Source organism: Pseudorca crassidens, chromosome 21 (assembly GCF_039906515.1).
Source record: "Pseudorca crassidens isolate mPseCra1 chromosome 21, mPseCra1.hap1, whole genome shotgun sequence".
In the NCBI taxonomy this organism is placed as follows: domain Eukaryota; kingdom Metazoa; phylum Chordata; class Mammalia; order Artiodactyla; family Delphinidae; genus Pseudorca; species Pseudorca crassidens.
In genome coordinates, this window is record NC_090316.1 from 19,622,951 (window position 1) to 19,640,522 (window position 17,572).

The following is a 17,572-nucleotide window of genomic DNA, read 5'->3' on the forward strand; positions in this document are numbered from 1 at the left end:
ATAGCAATGTCACTGTCTTCTCAGTGACTGCATTTTACAAAAACTAAACATGTAGGGTGTTCTTTCTTAACCTGTTTAGTCTATTCTCTAGTCAATAATTTAGTTGGTTGCCACCTGATGTTACAACTTCAGAGGCTTCTCTTTGTTCTCTATAAGGGACATCCATTTTTAACAATCACTATGGCATAACACTGTATCTATACAGAAAACAACCTCATTAATAAAGAAGTGGTCTATTCAAGTAAAATCTACTACAAAGACGCCAGCCTTGCTGAGCTAATGGTGGAAAATTTATAGATTTTAGTACTGAAGATAGTAGTAGTATGAAGATTATTTTTTTACATGAGTAATGAAGTTTTATCCATATGCTTATTTTTTCATGGAATGGAACAATTATAATTACCCAACAACAAAAAATAATTCAATATTGAACTAAACAACTTGCTTCTTAATTTCTTTCTCATCAAAACAAAGTCACCCAGAGGGTTGGCCAGAGAATAGTTTAGAGCAAAGGTAAGAAAATTATGATTCATGGGTCAAAGTCTTTTTCTGAAAAGAAACATTTATTGGATCACATTTTCACTCATCTGTCCATGTGTTGTCTACGACTGCTTTTGTGCTACAGTGGCAGAGTTAAGAAGTTGCAAAAGAGACCATGTGGTCCTCAAAGCCTAAGGGTTGTACCTGGGCCTTTGAAAAGAAACTTTTGCTAGCAACTGGTCTGGAAGATGCTTTGCTCTCTTGTCTTGTGTATTTGATCCTGTGATGGTAATAAGATGTTGTATACATTATTCAAACTTTAATTATTTAATTATAGTTACCTTTACACATAAAAACTTATGGATGCTTCTTGGGAGTGACAAACTATTTTAAAATTTAGATTTTGTACTTCGCCCATGTAAATAAGGTTTTCATTCCTTTGATGATGAAGAAAGTTTGGGTTTCATATAAAATTTGCAAATGCAGAGTATCTATCTTTCCAAATCGGCTAAGATAATCTAACAACTATAATTGGTTTCAAGAGTCTCAAGAGGCATTGTAACAGTATTTATAAAATTAAAATACACTAAGAGAGTCTATATTCAATGAAAAACAAACAAACAAACAAATTTCCCCTTTTGCTGGGAATCTGGAGAAGGCAGTGGGTAAATCCATTTGAAACTTTCTGGTAAGATTGCAAGAGGAATCAGGGTTAAGTAGAATGATGTTGAAACAGGGTTTGCAACTTTTTCTCTTCCCTGGACTACCTGAGGAGATAGGATCTAGATGGATTCAATCCCAGGTATGACCTTCCAATACAAACCTCTTACCTCTTGTTGTTTAAATGCATTCTCTTGGACTTTGGCATTCAGTGTTGCAATACTGAGCTGCAAATCAAGCAGTGTGGTGTTCAGACTTATTAATGACTTGGAGACTTCACCTATTACATTTCCATGTCCCTGGATGAAGGAAAGTAAGGAACTTAGCTGGAAAAGAACGTCATTAAACCTTTGATCGGTTGTTACACTGAAATTTTGGAAATTCTTGGCATCTATGAGATTGGCTTCATTATCTGAAAGATACTGGATTCTCTTCTCCACATTGCTCATGTGTTCCATAATGACTTCTCGAAATCTCATTGCATCTTCACTGTCATTTCCTTTTCCTGCGAGACTTGGAGATATATCATTTGCATTAACTGAACCAACTGTGCAATTCTTCATTTCCCATTTCAGGAGTTGAGCTGCGTATTTAAGTAAAAATAAACAGAGTCATGCCCCGTAACCTTCAATGCATCCACCATTCCATTCCACAACACTTCATCCCATTCTAACGTTCTGAACACTATCCTAAATCAGGTATGTATTTTAAATATACAAAGTATGAACCAAGGTAGGCATACTGCTGAGAGGGAAACTGTCTCCTTTTCCCACTTTACATTAGAGTTTATCCCACAGTTAAGTCACTCTTTCTGAACTGCTGCTTAGATAATCTTCTGGGTCGTGGCACACGGCTCTGAGAGTAAGAGTAAATTCTAGAGATCATGAAGTACACTGTATGCTGGTCCTCAGGTGTGCTGTTAGAGTAAAACGAGATAATGCTTAGCACAGTGTCTGAAGTAAACATGTTGAGTAGGTTAGTTATTATGAAGACAAATGATAATGTGACAGAAACAATACGTAGTATCAATAAAGGTAGAAATATTAGTGTTATCCACTGTACGAACAAAGTGTTGGCTCATCTTCCTTATCCTGTCACTAAGCTAGCAGAGAGTTATCATTTTCAGTTTCCACAGAACTAATTTCCTGTTGGTAGAGCAGGAAACTGGATAAAAGAAGTTTTTTTATCTTTAAAAAATATTGTTTTTATAAGACTCCTCTTTACTTATTATAAAGCATATATTTATAGCAGAAAATTTAGAAAAGACAAGGAATAAGGAAAAATAATTTACCATTAGTCTCACCGTCCTGAATTAAGTGCTAACATTTTGGTATATGCCTATCAAATTTCTGTTCCCACTATCATATTATCATCACAAAAGCAAGATTTTATATACAATCTGGAAACTAGCTTTTAATTAGTACTCTATCATAGACTTTTGCATATTATTTAATATTGTTTTACAAAAATAATTAGAATAACTACATTGTATTCTATGTGTGATTCTACCAGATTTATTTAACAAAACTCCAACATTTACTTTGCCTCTGTTTCTACTAATATATTGAACACTTTGATGAACAATCTTATAAGTAATTATTTCCTGAATTAAAAAATTCTACTAAATGGTATTTGGAGGCATACGGAAGTGCTGATATATATTTCCAAATGGGCATATGTTCTTTAAACAAGCTAATTATCCTTCTGAAAGGGTCTAGAGAAATACGTTTATAGTTTCAAAAACTGAAAAGCATAAACATTACTTTTGCAGATAAAAATAATATACAATTATACACAATGAAGAAAATGTTAAACACCATTTTATACAATCAGTGGCGGTTAAGATTTTATTGTTTTTTTCATCTCTCTTTATATATCTATATTGTTTATACCTTTTAGCTATGTATATATCAGTCTGATCCATATTAATTTGAGTGCATAAGATGTTCCATATTTGACCATTACTGAGTAATAAAGAGTAACTTAATATTGCTTAAAAGTATATCTACATAAACAGTGATATCTGATCTGTCAGTTTTCTTAATAAAATGATATGGCAATAGTATCAGCTTTATAGGTTTTTGAGACTTAAATGAGATTACACATGAAAAACATTATATTCCACCCTGAGCTCAGGGTACCTGTTACACAAATGAGAGTTTGATATTTGCACAGGAACAAGCTGCCTGGTTCCGGAATCTAGTTCCATTCCTCCATTACTAGCTGGATTACTCTGAGAAAATTATTTATCTTTTCCTTGATTAGGTTTCCCCAGTGATCTAAAAGTAATAACTATCTTACAGCGGTGCTGAGGATGAATGCGATAGGCCATGTAAATCAAGTAGCACGCAGATGGCACGTGTGAAAACTCTACACAAACTAAGGTGCCTTATCCTTGAAAGATATTATCTTAGTTACAGAGTCTTCACCACCTTTACTTAAAGAAGCTGTTTGATGATGGTTGTCATTGTAGCTATGATTATATTAAGTATTAAACTACATATGCAATTAAATCCCAATTAAAAATAAAACACATATCATATTTTCCTAGTTACATTCTCTTTAAAATTAGCTTATTTGAATTAATAAAATATGTAACTACATTTTGATATAATCCACAACCGAGACCATATTGCATGTACATTATTTTACATTTCTAAATTTATCAATAAATTATACAAAATAGTATACTTCTTACTTGGATCTCATCACATTTATTAAATTAAGTGTAGGGAGCAAGTTTTGGATTGACAGCCTCATTCATGGAGTCATCAATTCTATGATTTATTTATTAAGCACCTACTATACATAAAGCACCACTTGAGCGACTCTGGGAATAGAAAATGACTGGGAATGGACTTTGACTTTAACAATAAGAAATCTAAACTAACAATATTTGCAAAATTATCTCAAACTTGTCCCTTAAAAATTTTTCTTTTGTGATAATTACTGCTTTTTTAGGTAGCAGTTAATAATCTAAGTTCTGGAGGAGAGCTGCCTGGATTAGTGATTCTTGCTTTTTCCTTTATAAGCTGTGCCTTTGAGCAAATTAATTGGTCCATGCTTCCATTTCACTATCTGTATAAATAGGATACTACTAGTCAGTGTTTAAATAATTAAATGAGCTGATATATGCAAATGCTTAGATCTTTTCCTGGCACATAATACACATTTGATACTTTTCAATATTTTAATTATTATTAATATTTCAGATTCAATATCTGTATGGCCAATACTGATAACAAGGGGAATTAATGTTGTGTAATATAAAAAAATTGGGAGGATGTTGAGTATTCTATGAGAAAGGTAGTATCTGTGCTTTATTTATTTTTTATTGGAGTATAGTTGCTTTACACTGCTGTGTCAGTTTCTGCTGTACAGCAAAGTGAATCAGCCATACATATAGATATATCCCCTCTTTTGGATTTCCTTCCCATTTAGGTCACCATAGAGCACTGGGTAGAGTTCCCTATGCTATACTGTAGGTTCTCATTAGTTATCTATTTTATACATAGTAGTATATATATGTCAATCCCAAAAGAGAAAAACAAATATCATATATTAATGCACATATGTGCTTTAACAGACATATTGATCTAATTACTCAACCATATAATTTTTACTTTCACTGGAAATACTTTTTATTTCATATGGGTAAAGCAAAACTTCTTCACAGTATAGAAAAGGAAGACTTGATTTAACAAAATGTCATGTAACCAAGGATTTTTCTTTAATACCAAGTTCAACATGAACTGACAATAAAGGCTATTTTTTGCTTATAGACTTAAAAACACAATATTGCTTATTTTCCCAAATCTTGAATGAAAACTAATTTAATCCTTACTTTCTTTAAAAAATTTAATACTGTATCAGAAATCTAGGTAAAGAATGACAGAGTTCATATTTTCAAATGTTCATTTCTTTCATTATCATCAGAGAGATGCCATTTTGTGACTTTTCTATTTTACATTTGAAAGGAGACAAATTTTATGGCTTGTGCAAAGACCTAGGGAGAGAGTTATATTTGATTTTACAGATCACATTTGCTCTTTCATGTTGGCAAAACCTTCTCCTACCAAAAATTTATATTATTTTGAGCTAAAGGATCTTCAATGTATCAGTAACAATTTATATACATTAATCTTAGATTATATCTTATTCTTCAGAGACATTATTCTATGTCACTGTACTGTGATAGTGATCTAGTAGCTTCTTGAAGAAAAGGTAGCGCATGGAGGAGATTTTATAATTAAGAAATATCTTTCAATGTATAAGACACTTTAAATAGAGTTTTCATGTATAACACTTTATTTTATCTACTGATTTATATTTGCCAAAACAGAGTAATTTCTATCATTTCAGGGATACATTTTGTCTATATTTGAAAGTTTTGGATATCAAGTAGAGATATGTATTGCATTTTAGTTTTCTTTTGGAAAATATTCTGACCTACAACTTACAGCTGTAAACGGATTGTCAGTGTTTATTATTCAAGTATGATAGACACAGGGAGATCTGTTTCAAATTCTGGTGAATTTGGGTGCTAACGGGAACTTATAAGATTTGAACATTTTTAGCTTTTTGTCAGTCGTAATAGGTACATGCTACAGCTTTAGGAAACAAAGCTACTTCAAATCAGTCATTGTCAACCCTAGAAAAAATGTGTTGACTTGGTAGTATTTTCTAATAGCCCAGAGATTTTTGAACTTGGTTAGAACCCTGAAGTCTTTCCAGACTTCAGTTCGTATTCTGCCTGGGCCTAGTAGAAAGAAGTTGCACTCCCTGAGGTTGGCTCTGTAGGCCACGGTTTGTATAAAAGTGATGAAATGTACCGAATTCTAACTGGCTGTTAGCTAATGATCCCTAACAATGACACATCTTTCAGTTATGCATTTCAAACTACAGATAAGCATATACATGAACAGCACACAGATAATCTCAGTTCATCAGGAAGTTAGTTGTTTAATGACAAACATATCAGGTTCTTTTACTTAGATGGCAGTGGTTGGTTTGACAGGCTGATTGGTTCAGTTTGTTGTGGTTGGCTAATGTTTTTGTTTCAAAATAGGAGTTGATTTTTACATATAGAAAATATTTTCCTGCCTAAAATTATGACAACTCTGTTTTGTTTTGTTTTTTTATTGGCCAACCATATTTTGTTCTAAAATCCCGATTGCACTGGGAGATAACAGACCACAGAAGTTAGGAGTCAGGAGCCATGGGTGGGAACTCCAACTCCATTGCTGAAGTTTCCTTTTGTGGATGATGAGGGTAGGCATACATCTGCTCAAGGGTAACTGTAAGGTGTATTGAGATAATCTGTGGAAAATGTATAGCCTAGTGCCTGAACATAGTACATGCTCAGAAGCATTACAAAAATGTTACAGTTATTGTTGTTTTCATTATCATTTCTTTCTTAGTAGAATTTTTGGCTTTCTCTTGGAATATTCTTTAGGTTGTCTCTTGGTGGAGGAGGTTTGGCCTTTATTAGGAGAATTTTCTTATTAATCTGATTAGTATGCACATAAAAATATATCTTCCTCCCAGCCTATCTCTTGTTCGAGCATATGTCCATTTTGCCACTCACAAAGAGGAGAGCTACAAGGTATATAAATTCAAATGCCAATCAAATCCCTCAAAAATGCTCCTGAGGAAAACAATATTTACAGATTTGCTTGAGTTATATGCAAGCTATCCACCTCTGTAGAAATCCTCAAATTTATCCCCAATTCAAGCCAAACTCTCCAAAAAAAAAAAAAAAAGTACCTTAAAAACATCATGTAGAACCCAAGCAAAGTGTTCTATTTTTATTTTTTTTGAAAGGATGCTAGCAGGTTATTTTTAGAGATGTTTTAAATAATACCCTTATGAAATATGTGGCCATATAAACTGTACAAATATTACTGAGGGATAGGCCATTATTTTACGAGGTTTCCTCTGTTTGAAGACTCACAGGAATACTTTCTGCTCTTAATACTAGGTGTATTTCTTGAACAACTGGCTTATTTTTATATTTTAGGCATCATTAATGTAAATGATCATGTTTATATCCTCACATTGGCAACCAGAATACTTACCATGAAATTTATGATGCATCATTAGAAATATATAGGACTTCAGGGGGTAATATTTTTGAAATGGTCTAATTCTTTCCATCTTTCCTTTTCATATCTATGTTTTTATCTCAAACTTCCATTTTCTATGCTATTTAAAAACTTTTTTTTTACTTAATAATTTTGCAGAATCTATTTTTTCATGAAATAACTCTGAGGAACACTTTGTGATGTGAAGTCACCCTTATGAATCTCCCATATACAAAAGACTGAATGCTTCTTTTTGCTCCTGCAATAATTAATTCACAAGATGAGTTGCTGAGGTTCAGAACTCTAGAATACTGTACCTGCCACTATTCCGATGATAGGTACAAGAACTACAAACACAAGGAGATAAAGGGCAATCAGTGCAGCTTTGAAAGACTTCATTTTCTCTTGAAGAGTTGGGCCATTTTTAGGATCTGAAAAACAAAAGCCCAACCTACTGTTAGAAAACTTACTCTTCTTACTTAAAATTTTTGAAATCTCCAATTACATTGCTAGTATCAAACCTATTGGAATAAAAAGGGAACAAAAAAATAGGTTCTTATTTATTCAGTACAAAGCAAAAGGGACAGTCACAGAAGAAGCCAATACAGGTATCAGTATGGACATTTGATTGTCTTATCCATTAACTAAACATCCAGGACAAAGTTACTATTCTCTGCAAGTTGTACTTGTCTCATTTGGGGGCACTAGCTGGAAAACTTTAGTATTGATACCATACCAACATACATGCAAACCTAAATTTCATTCTTCTATTTCACATGGGAATATATTCTGGGTGAAAATAAAATTCTTCATGCAACTATGTAATTATACCATTTTTTCAGATTTTAAGTGAGATAAGAGAAACATTATTGTCAATGATAATTATGCAAATTGTCTCTCCTAATTCCATCTCAATAGTTTTGTATTTGGATGCTTCTTATGATTTGAATATAATGTGAAAAAAATGAAATAAAATGACTCACGTTTTGATTAAACTTTGGAATGGATCAATGAAGCCCATTCTCTGGATATTTCAGAACATTGTAATATTTTAGTATTATTTGTTTATATGGAACACCAATTCACATAATGGGATGCTAATTGTAGAAAAGATAACTCAATGTAGAGGGGAAACTTACTAGCAAAGGAAGACATTTCTCTGATTAAGTGAATACAAATTTCTTTCCTATGGCCATTGTTTTTATTGTTTAATCAAAAAGAAGGAAATTTTGTTTTCAGGTTGTAAACTCCTAAATTAAAACAAAAGTTTAGACATTGTTCAATAACGTTCTATGAGGGATTGAACAAAAAAGGAGAAAAGAATTAAGTAGAGAGAAGAAAACAATAAAGAAAAGGGGGAAAATTGAAGGAAAAAAGAGAAGGAGCGGGGCTTCCCTGGTGGCGCAGTGGTTGAGAGTCCGCCTGCCAATGCAGGGGACATGGGTTCAAGCCCTGGTCCAGGAGGACCCCACATGCCGCAGAGCAACTAAGCCTGTGGGCCACAACTACTGAGCCTGCGAGCCACAACAACTAAAGCCTGCATGCCTAGAGCCCACGCTCCACAACAAGAGAAGCCACCACAATGAGAAGCCTGCGCACCACATCAAAGAGTGGCCCCTGCTCACCGCAACTGGAGAAAGCCCATGCGCAACAAGGAAGACCCAACGCAGCCAAAAATGGATGAATAAATAAATAGATGAATAAATACATTTTTTAAAAAGAGAAGAAGCAGCCACACTATAAGCAAGATGGGATGTTCCATCTGTCAGGTGACTAAATTTGAAATCTAACCTGGCAGATGGAATGTACACATTTAGGGTAAGTCTCAAGACCATAATTTTACATAGTGTCACTAACTCTAAGGACAATCTCCACGAGCACCCCACTCTCATTCTACTTACTCGGAGGAAGCAAGGCGGTCATTGAGTGAGCATCAAACTTCACAGATTCTGTACAGCTATTAGTGTCCTCCTGTTGATTGGGAAAGCTCTCCCACGGTTCCATACTTCTATCAAACACGTGGAGAAATATGATAATTACACATGGAATTGCTAGGGCCCTTTGGCAAAAAGTTTCAAATTGACATTTATAATTAAAATCCAATTTTAGCAAGGGAACAAGTATAATTAGTTAGTTAAATTTACATATCTGCCCTATATAGCAACATATTATACTTACCCATAAGTTTTAATTTTAACATTAAAGGACAGATTTACATGAATCCACTCATGTATCTTTCTATGTACAAATGTGTACCTGTGATTGTAGATGTGTGTTTTTTTAGAGTGAGAGGTAACTTTGCTCTCTTAGCCAAAAAAAAAACCAAAAAGAAAACCCAACTGGCAGAAAACAACCATTCAGCTGAAAAGAAAAAAAAGAATTTCCCTTAGAACAAACAGTAGCTGAAAAGTTGAAGGAAATATTTCCTGTGATCTTTTATCAGAGGTTCCAGATAGAGCAAACAGTTATGCAAAATTTGGAAAAAATGTTTCCTGTGATCTTTTATCAGAGCTTCATGAGCCAAGTTTTCTTTTGCCAAGGCATCAGCTTTATTCCTTTAGAAAGATTTAACAAAGTCTAGTCACAGATTAGGAGCCAGCTTTTTTCTTTTCCTTTGTCTTCCTTTCCTTCCCTTCGCTTCCCTTCCCTTTCCTTTCTCTTCTCTTTGCTTCCTTTTTTTCTTTTCTTTCTCACATATTTTTCTTTCAGGGTTCCTTCACTATATACATTGGCAGCATCTCAAATATGTGCTTGTATCTTTTTAAGCACAATCTATTATATTTTATGACCCAGTCTATGTCTATGTCTCTTTAAGGTGCATCAGAATCATTTGAAGGGCTTCCTTTAAAACACATTGAGGGGCCCCACCCCCAGGGTGGGGTAAAGAATTTGCAATCCCAACAAGTTTTCTAGTGATGCTGTTGCTGTCCATCTGAGGACTGCATTTTAAGAACATTTGCCATGAAGAGAAATTGTATGACTTTTTCTTGGAAACAGTTCAGTTCATTTGATTGATAAATTTAGCCTAAAGCCAACATCTTCTGATTATTATTTATTTTCTCTAATGATGAGTTATGGATTTAGCAGAGCTGAAGTTGTAACTGAGTGCACTGGCAGCTCCAGGACATCAAACTCATGTCTCCTCCAGAAACTGAAGGACAACCATTCATATGCAAACGTTCATCCTACTTTGGGAAGAGGTTTTGACAAGTAAGGATGTGACTCAACTCCTGTCAATGTATTTTTAAAAATATTACCAAGGAGATTCTTTATTTTGCAGTTTGTACCTGTATCATTCCGTAACCTGATCTTAGTTTTTTGTAAATCCTATTGATCTGACCAAGGAGTGTGTTCTTTAAATGCTTCAGCCACTCTGGAGGAAGCAGGCAGAGGGGGAATTTATAGAACCTACATTCTCTTTTCTAAGGCAGAGGTGAAGCTAAATAAACGATTATCTAGGAACATTCACTATTATAGGAAACCAAATTGATTAATTCAGGTCCAGACTCTCCTGCCATTTCCCCCCTTTTAATTCACTCTATTATTTGATTTGGATGACAGTTTTTTTACTTGCCATGGAAAACAAATGAACAAACAAATAAGTTTTTAAAATGAGACGACAATAAAACTTAGCTAAATGCATTTTAAAACTACAATTCAAAGCAATTGGGGGACCTGCCTGGTGGTGCAGTGGTTAAGAATCCACCTGCCAATGCAGGGGCACGGGTTCGAGCCCTGGTCCAGGAAGATCCCACATGCCGTGGAGCAGCTAAGCCCGTGCGCCACAACTACTGAGTCTGCGCTCTAGAGCCCGCAAGCCACAACTACTGAGCTGGCGCTCTAGAGCCCGCGCGCCTAGAGCCCGCACTGCGCAACAAGAGAAGCCACCGCAGTGCAAAGCCCACGCACCACAACAAAGAGTAGCCCCCGCTCGCCGCAACTAGAGAAAGCCCGAGTGCAGCAGTGAAGACCCAACGCAGCCAAAAAAAAAAAAAAGCAGTTAGGACTGTGGCAAAGCTTTTAAACTTTGAGCTCAGTTTATAAAGGATGGGCTCACAAAGTATATACATTTAGACACCCCTGCTATGTACCTAGAAATCTTTTCCTGTCAGTCTGTCTACCAGCCCCTTCTCTACGTGTTTGACTATAGTTTTGGCTCTAATAGTTGAGATATTATGACTCCATTTTCACCTATATACAAAGGAAACATCCTTGGGACTTCCCTGGCGGTCCAGTGGTTAAGAATCTGCCTTCCAGTGCAGGGGACGTGGGTTCGATCCCTGGTCGGGGAACTAAGATCCCACATGCCACAGGGCAACTAAGCAGGCTTCTCATTGCAGTGGCTTCTCTTATTGTGGAGCGCAGGCTCCAGTAGTTGCAGCAGGTGGGCTCAGTAGTTGCGGCGGGCGGGCTCTAGCTTGCGTGGGCCTCAGTAGTTGTGGCTTGCGGGCTCTCGAGCGCAGGCTCAGTAGTTGTGGTGCATGGGCTTAGTTGCTCTGCGGCATGTGGGATCTTCCTGGACCAGGGATTGAACCCGTGTCCCCTGCATTGGCAGGAGGATTCTTAACCACTGCACCACCAGGGACGTTCTCAATTTTGTTTTTCTTTAGCCCTCTACACTTTGATCTATCTTTTATGGGCTTTAGAGGATAATATACGTCTTTTACATTACTGTATTTCAAACTGTGATTTCTTTGGGTAGATTTATTAAAACTGAAAAAGAAAACCCTCTAATAAATGCCTACAAGTGGATTAGACTAAATGACCATATCTGGGAATTCCCTGGCTGTCCAGTGGTTAGGACTCCACACTTCCACTCCAGAGGGCATGGGTTCGATCCCTGGTCGGGGAACTAAGATCCCACATGCTGGGTGATGCAGCCAACAAATAAATAAATAAATATCTGGGCTATAGAGGTATAGAGGGTGAAAGGGAGATGAACACTAAAATCTGTTGAGTGGCATGATGAATGAAAAATACTTCCCTCTGGCTACTCTGGGTGCACCATGAGTTCTGTCTGTTTTCTGGAGCAGTGTATAAACAAGGGTTAATCATGATCTGTATGAAATATCAGTATACTTTTTTCTATTAAAAAATAGATTAAGTTAATCATAGATGACGTTGTCATAAGATTGCTGGCATTTTCTGTTCTTTCTTTTATTCTTAGTATCCATACTCGCTGAGACTCTCATCTATTTACATGGCAGAACCACTACCTGCGTCCTGACCAGGCCAATATATCCAGCTCAGATCTCATGTCTCAGAATCAGATTTTTTTTTTTTTTAATAATACAGCTAGCTACAATGGTGTACTTTCCACATCAACCTAACTTTTCTTTTTCCAGGATTTTTAATGTTGGCATGCCACCCATTTATATCATCTGTTTATTATTATAATCATTCTTTTTTTTTTTTTTACTACTTTTTACTATTTTTTGTGTAGCAAGGCATACATGACATAATCAGGTGTGTGGCAATACAGAATTAATATGGCAGTGCTAGAAAAGCATGGGCATTCAAACCAGAGGCCAGGACTTCATTCTAGATCACTCTCACCCAAAGACCCGTATCTGGTGGCATAGCAACCCCTCACTTCCTCAAAGCCATTCCTTCCACTCGATCCCAATTTTTAGATTTCAGTTCATTTTTATCTACCCAGCCAGGCATCTTAGATAGTAGCAGTGGGGTAGGCAATTGAGGGGCGAATCCAAGAGGCATTAAGAAGGAGGAGGAAATTCAAAAGAATTGATGAACAAGCATCAAAATGTAGCACTTTAACAAAGACTAGGAGAAAAAAATCAAAGAGTAGAAATTATTTTTCAGGGAAAAAATATGGCAGATACAAACAAACATATTTAGTAGGCTAGTAAAGAAAGAATGGCAGTACTAAAAATAAGGAAGAAACTCTGACACTACGGTAGAACAGGAAGTCAGGGTCAGGGAAAAAAGAAAAGAATGTCAAGACATGCAGGTCACCCATAACCTGCCACACGGAATTTGAGCTGTATTCCTCATATGGTAGAGGCAGAAGCAGATGCTGAGAAATCAAGAAGCAGTAAATGTATAAAAATGAAATGCCTTGAGTGTACACTGGAAATCTAGTCATGTTCTTGCTTTTCCGTTGAGAAGAGATGCTGAAGATAGTACTGAGGCAGTACATTGAGGACAGCGTTATTTTTTCCTGCTTGTTCTTCTCATCTCCCAAACTACTGACACTGGAGCGTGCCTGGTCTCAGTTCTTGTCCTCTTTTTATCTTTATTCACTCCCTCGGTGAGCTCACTAGTCTCATTGCTTTAGATACAATCTATACGGCTGATGACTCTCCATCTTCATCTCCCACCCAGGCCACTCCTTTTAACTGCAGACCTGGATATGCATCTCCCTAACAACACCACCGTCTGGAGTTCTAATATGGCCCAAACCTAGGGGTCTCCTTGTCACCCACTTTCTGTCATCCTCCACATCCAATCTACCATCAGATCTTGCTGGTCTGATTTCAAACCCTAAGCAGAAACTGACTGCTTCTCGTCACCTCCCCTCCTGCCATCCTGGCTTAAGCCCCATCATCTTTCTCACCTGGACGATTTTAATAGCTCCCTATGTGGTCTCTCAGCTTCATTCAGTTCCCTCCACTTTACTTTCCACACAGCCTCTAGAATGTTCCTCTGAAAAAAAGTAAGTCAGATCATATCACTCCTCTGCTCAAAACATGTGAACACTCTCCGATCTCGCGTGGGTCCTGACTAAAAGCTCACTAGCTCAGACAGACCATTCTCCAGCATCAGATTTAAAATGGCAGCCTATCTCTTTCACTTCCTCTTCTCCTTCCTGCCTTGATTCCCAGCCCCAAACTTACCACCGTCTAACATGAAATACATTTCCCTTGTTTATCGTGTCTATTGTCTGTCTCTTTTTGCACAAGTTAGATCCATGACTCAGGAGTTTTTATCTCTTTGGTTCAATGACTAGAGAGTTCCTGCCACTTAGCATGTGTTCATCACTAGGAGAAATTCCATAAATAAATGAAAGACAAAATATTTTGCAAGATGACTGGATTTTAGACCCGGGGTTATGCCTCAAGAAAAGTCTGCATTTCACTAATGCAGAAATATAAAAAATTCTTCTGCTACACTTTGGGAAATAAAAGGTTTTTCTCTGAATTGTGTGTAAATAGGAAACTGAAACAAAAAATCTCACCCCCAAGGTTCCCACTTTTGCCTCAAAGACATTCGTGAGACTTACCAGATTCCTCCAGTTCCTTACTCCATAGTATACATGTTTTAGTAATGTTAGAGAATATACACATGTGAGGCTTTATCAGCCAGTGAACAATTCACATAATCTAAGTGTGCCTTTAAATGCCTTTTCCAAAGTTAAGAAGAAAACTAACTTCTCATAAATTTATTCCTAACAACTGTCAATGCACTGATAAAGAATTATGAAATCGTTTGAGTTTGTATAATCTACTGAAATCATGTTCTCATGAGAAGTGAAACACATCTCTGCAATATCAGCTTTTCATGAAATGGGTGAAAAGTTTAGAGAAGCTACAACAGGAAAAACAATTAAAGAATTTCAGTGTTTTTCTGTTTGAAAACACACTCTTCTTTTTTCCTGTTTTTATTACAAAAACATTATAACACTATTAAAGATAAGTTGGGACAAAACTTCTATCATCCCATCACCCTAACAGAAGAAAAACATTGAGTGTATACCTGTTATAAATTGATACCATAGTGTACATTATCATTTGGTCTTATGCATTTCCCTTAAAATCATATCAATAACTTTATACTTTGAACTATTTTTTCAAATTTAAAATGATGGGCTATATAATAATTCATCAAATATATGTATCTTATTTATGCAGTCATTTTCCTACAATTCTTTTTAGAAAATGTTCCCTGTTCTTTGGAGGGCGATGTTTAACTAATATAGATGATGATGCTGTAAATATTTTTATAACTTAGCTTTCTTCTTTTGAAATGTTTCTTAGGATAATTCACTATATGTTGAACTACCAGGTGACAGGAAGACTACCTCAAACTTCTTAGTATCTACTGTCTTACTGCTCTTTAAAAAGATCGTACACATTTACAAAGATTCCAGTCACTTATGTTTTAAACCAAATTCACCACTATTCAGTAACAATGTTTATTTTAGAATTATTTAGATTTTAGTAAGAGTTAAATGATACCTTAAGGTGGCTTTCATTTGCATTTTTTTACTTTTAGTGTAGAAAGGCTATTTCCATGTAATTTTTTACTATTTATTTTTCTTCTTGAGTTTTTGTTTATTCATATCAATTGCTCATACATTCCCCAGGGTATCTTTCTTTACATAGATATGAAAAAAACTTTCTTTACGTAATATAATTTAATGCACATTCTTTTTTTCTAAGACTATGTCTTATTTGAATTTATCTTCAAACTCTCAATGTTAATTTCACTGTTAAGATTTGGGGTAAATAATAACTTTGTAATCTTATTATTTAAAAACAAAAACTCTGATTTTATGAACAGTTAAAAACCCACATGAAGTGAACATAAAATTAACATGCTTGTGAAACCAGTAGCTCTACACTTACAGAACACATCCGTAAGAGGGATTAAGGTAAGGCCTGGAAACATCCATGTTGCCCCTGACGCTACCCATATTCATCCTCTGCAGTGAAGGAGAAAGAGCATCAATTAATTCTTTAATGTGAGATCTAGATGTGAATGCTGGCTGTGTCCTTTCCTTGCCATGTGATCTTTGGCAAATATTTTAATTTATTTGATTGCAGATTCTTTATATATATATATATATATATATATATATATAAAATATACATATACACATGACTATATATAACCATTTATATGGTTATAATATCAATTTAAAGATTATGAGAATTAAAAATAACTTTTGTAAATTGTCTAGTACACAGAGAACAACCAATAAATGAATCACCAATATTTTAAAACACCAATTTTTTTTTAACATGAACTTTTCTTATTTTATCCTCACAGCAGCACCATGAGGTATTTTCTCTATTTTACAGGTTGGGAAACCAAGAGCTAAAACATTGAAGTACCTAGTTAACGTAACACAGCTAGGGAGAGGGGGAGCTAGGGCCTGAAGGTCGGCAGTGTACTACCAGAACAACGGCTCCTAAACCCTGTGTAAAACATTTATAATCTCACTTTTATGACTTTTCTATCACTATTCTCACATTGCCAATGAGACGCCTAACCCCCGTTTTTTATGTCGTGTAAATCTTAATCATTCTTCAAGGTGAACTTAAATTCTAACACCTCCATGAAGGTTTTTCTTTCTCCTCTTGAAGTAGGTTTGGCCCTCCTGTACCCCCACAGTAGTTATATAGAGCACTTTCACACCACTTACAGTGCTCAAATTATATTATGCCAATTTGCCTTAGGTCATGATCTTCTTGAAGACAGAGGCTATATTTTATTTTTCGTGTCCTTTCCCCATATCTAGTTCAGGGAAGTGCACATAATAGATGCCCAACCAAGATCTGCTATATGAGCAGTAAAGACAATATGAAGTACAAAGTCAAAAGTATCATGTAAAAACTAAGCAGATGAGACTAATTAAAATATATTTAGTCATATTTTGAATAAAGTCAATAATTTGTAATAAAATATGCAAAATTATATGCCAAAAATCTCTTGCTAGTTCAGCACACATATACATTTTTCACCCACAGAAAATCTAGCAGAAATATCTATCACTGAAACAATCAAATCAAATAATTAGGGATACGATAAAAAAATTCGACCACAAATTATTGATCCCATATGTATATATCTCTCACATATCACATACACGCATACGCTTAGACACACACAAACACACAGAGTAGACACATACACTCAATAGAAGCAATTTGGGAAAAGCATAAGTAAACTTCTTTTACCGTGTCCTAAAGACGGCAGCACTGATTTATCCACTTCCCTCTCTTAACAATTGAAACCTAAAGCCTTTATCACATAATATTTCAGCAGGGCACATGAAAAAGGAAATGACACATTTGTATGTTGGAAATCTTTCTTAACAATGTATTTCAATAGTACTCCCCTCAGTGCACAAGTTTGCAAAATCTAAATTTGTCAGATAACTCATTCCTCTTCCCATCTAGGACTTCACAAAAGAAAAAGAGAAGTAAAATGAAAAAGAAATGGAGTTAATGTAACAGGGTACATAATGTATGGCAGACTGATCTTTTCCTTTTAATAAGATATGTCTGCCTTCTGTAACATTCTCATTATTATTTATCTTCTATTAATCTCATTATCTTCCACTAATTCTCATGATCTCTTTCGTACTATATAACCTTGAGGGA

At 35.4% G+C, this 17,572-nt stretch overlaps 1 protein-coding gene across 3 annotated transcripts in view; it reads right to left on the reverse strand.

Moving 5' to 3' along the window:
• The window catches only part of MSR1 (macrophage scavenger receptor 1), a 67,903-nt gene extending 50,672 nt beyond the window's left edge, over positions 1-17,231 (reverse strand). For 2 of the 3 annotated variants that reach the window (XM_067721600.1, XM_067721602.1), the window contains exons 1-4: positions 17,147-17,231; positions 9,125-9,231; positions 7,541-7,654; positions 1,311-1,723 (exon numbers count right to left, since the gene is read on the reverse strand). In XM_067721600.1, the coding sequence (XP_067577701.1) occupies positions 1,311-1,723; positions 7,541-7,654; positions 9,125-9,227 (630 nt within the window). In that variant the 5' untranslated portion in view covers positions 9,228-9,231; positions 17,147-17,231. Of the gene's footprint in view, positions 1-1,310; positions 1,724-7,540; positions 7,655-9,124; positions 9,232-13,800; positions 13,862-17,146 lie in introns of those variants that run through there. The other variant, XM_067721601.1, reaches the window with a different exon arrangement.
• Positions 17,232-17,572: the final 341 nt, after the last annotated feature.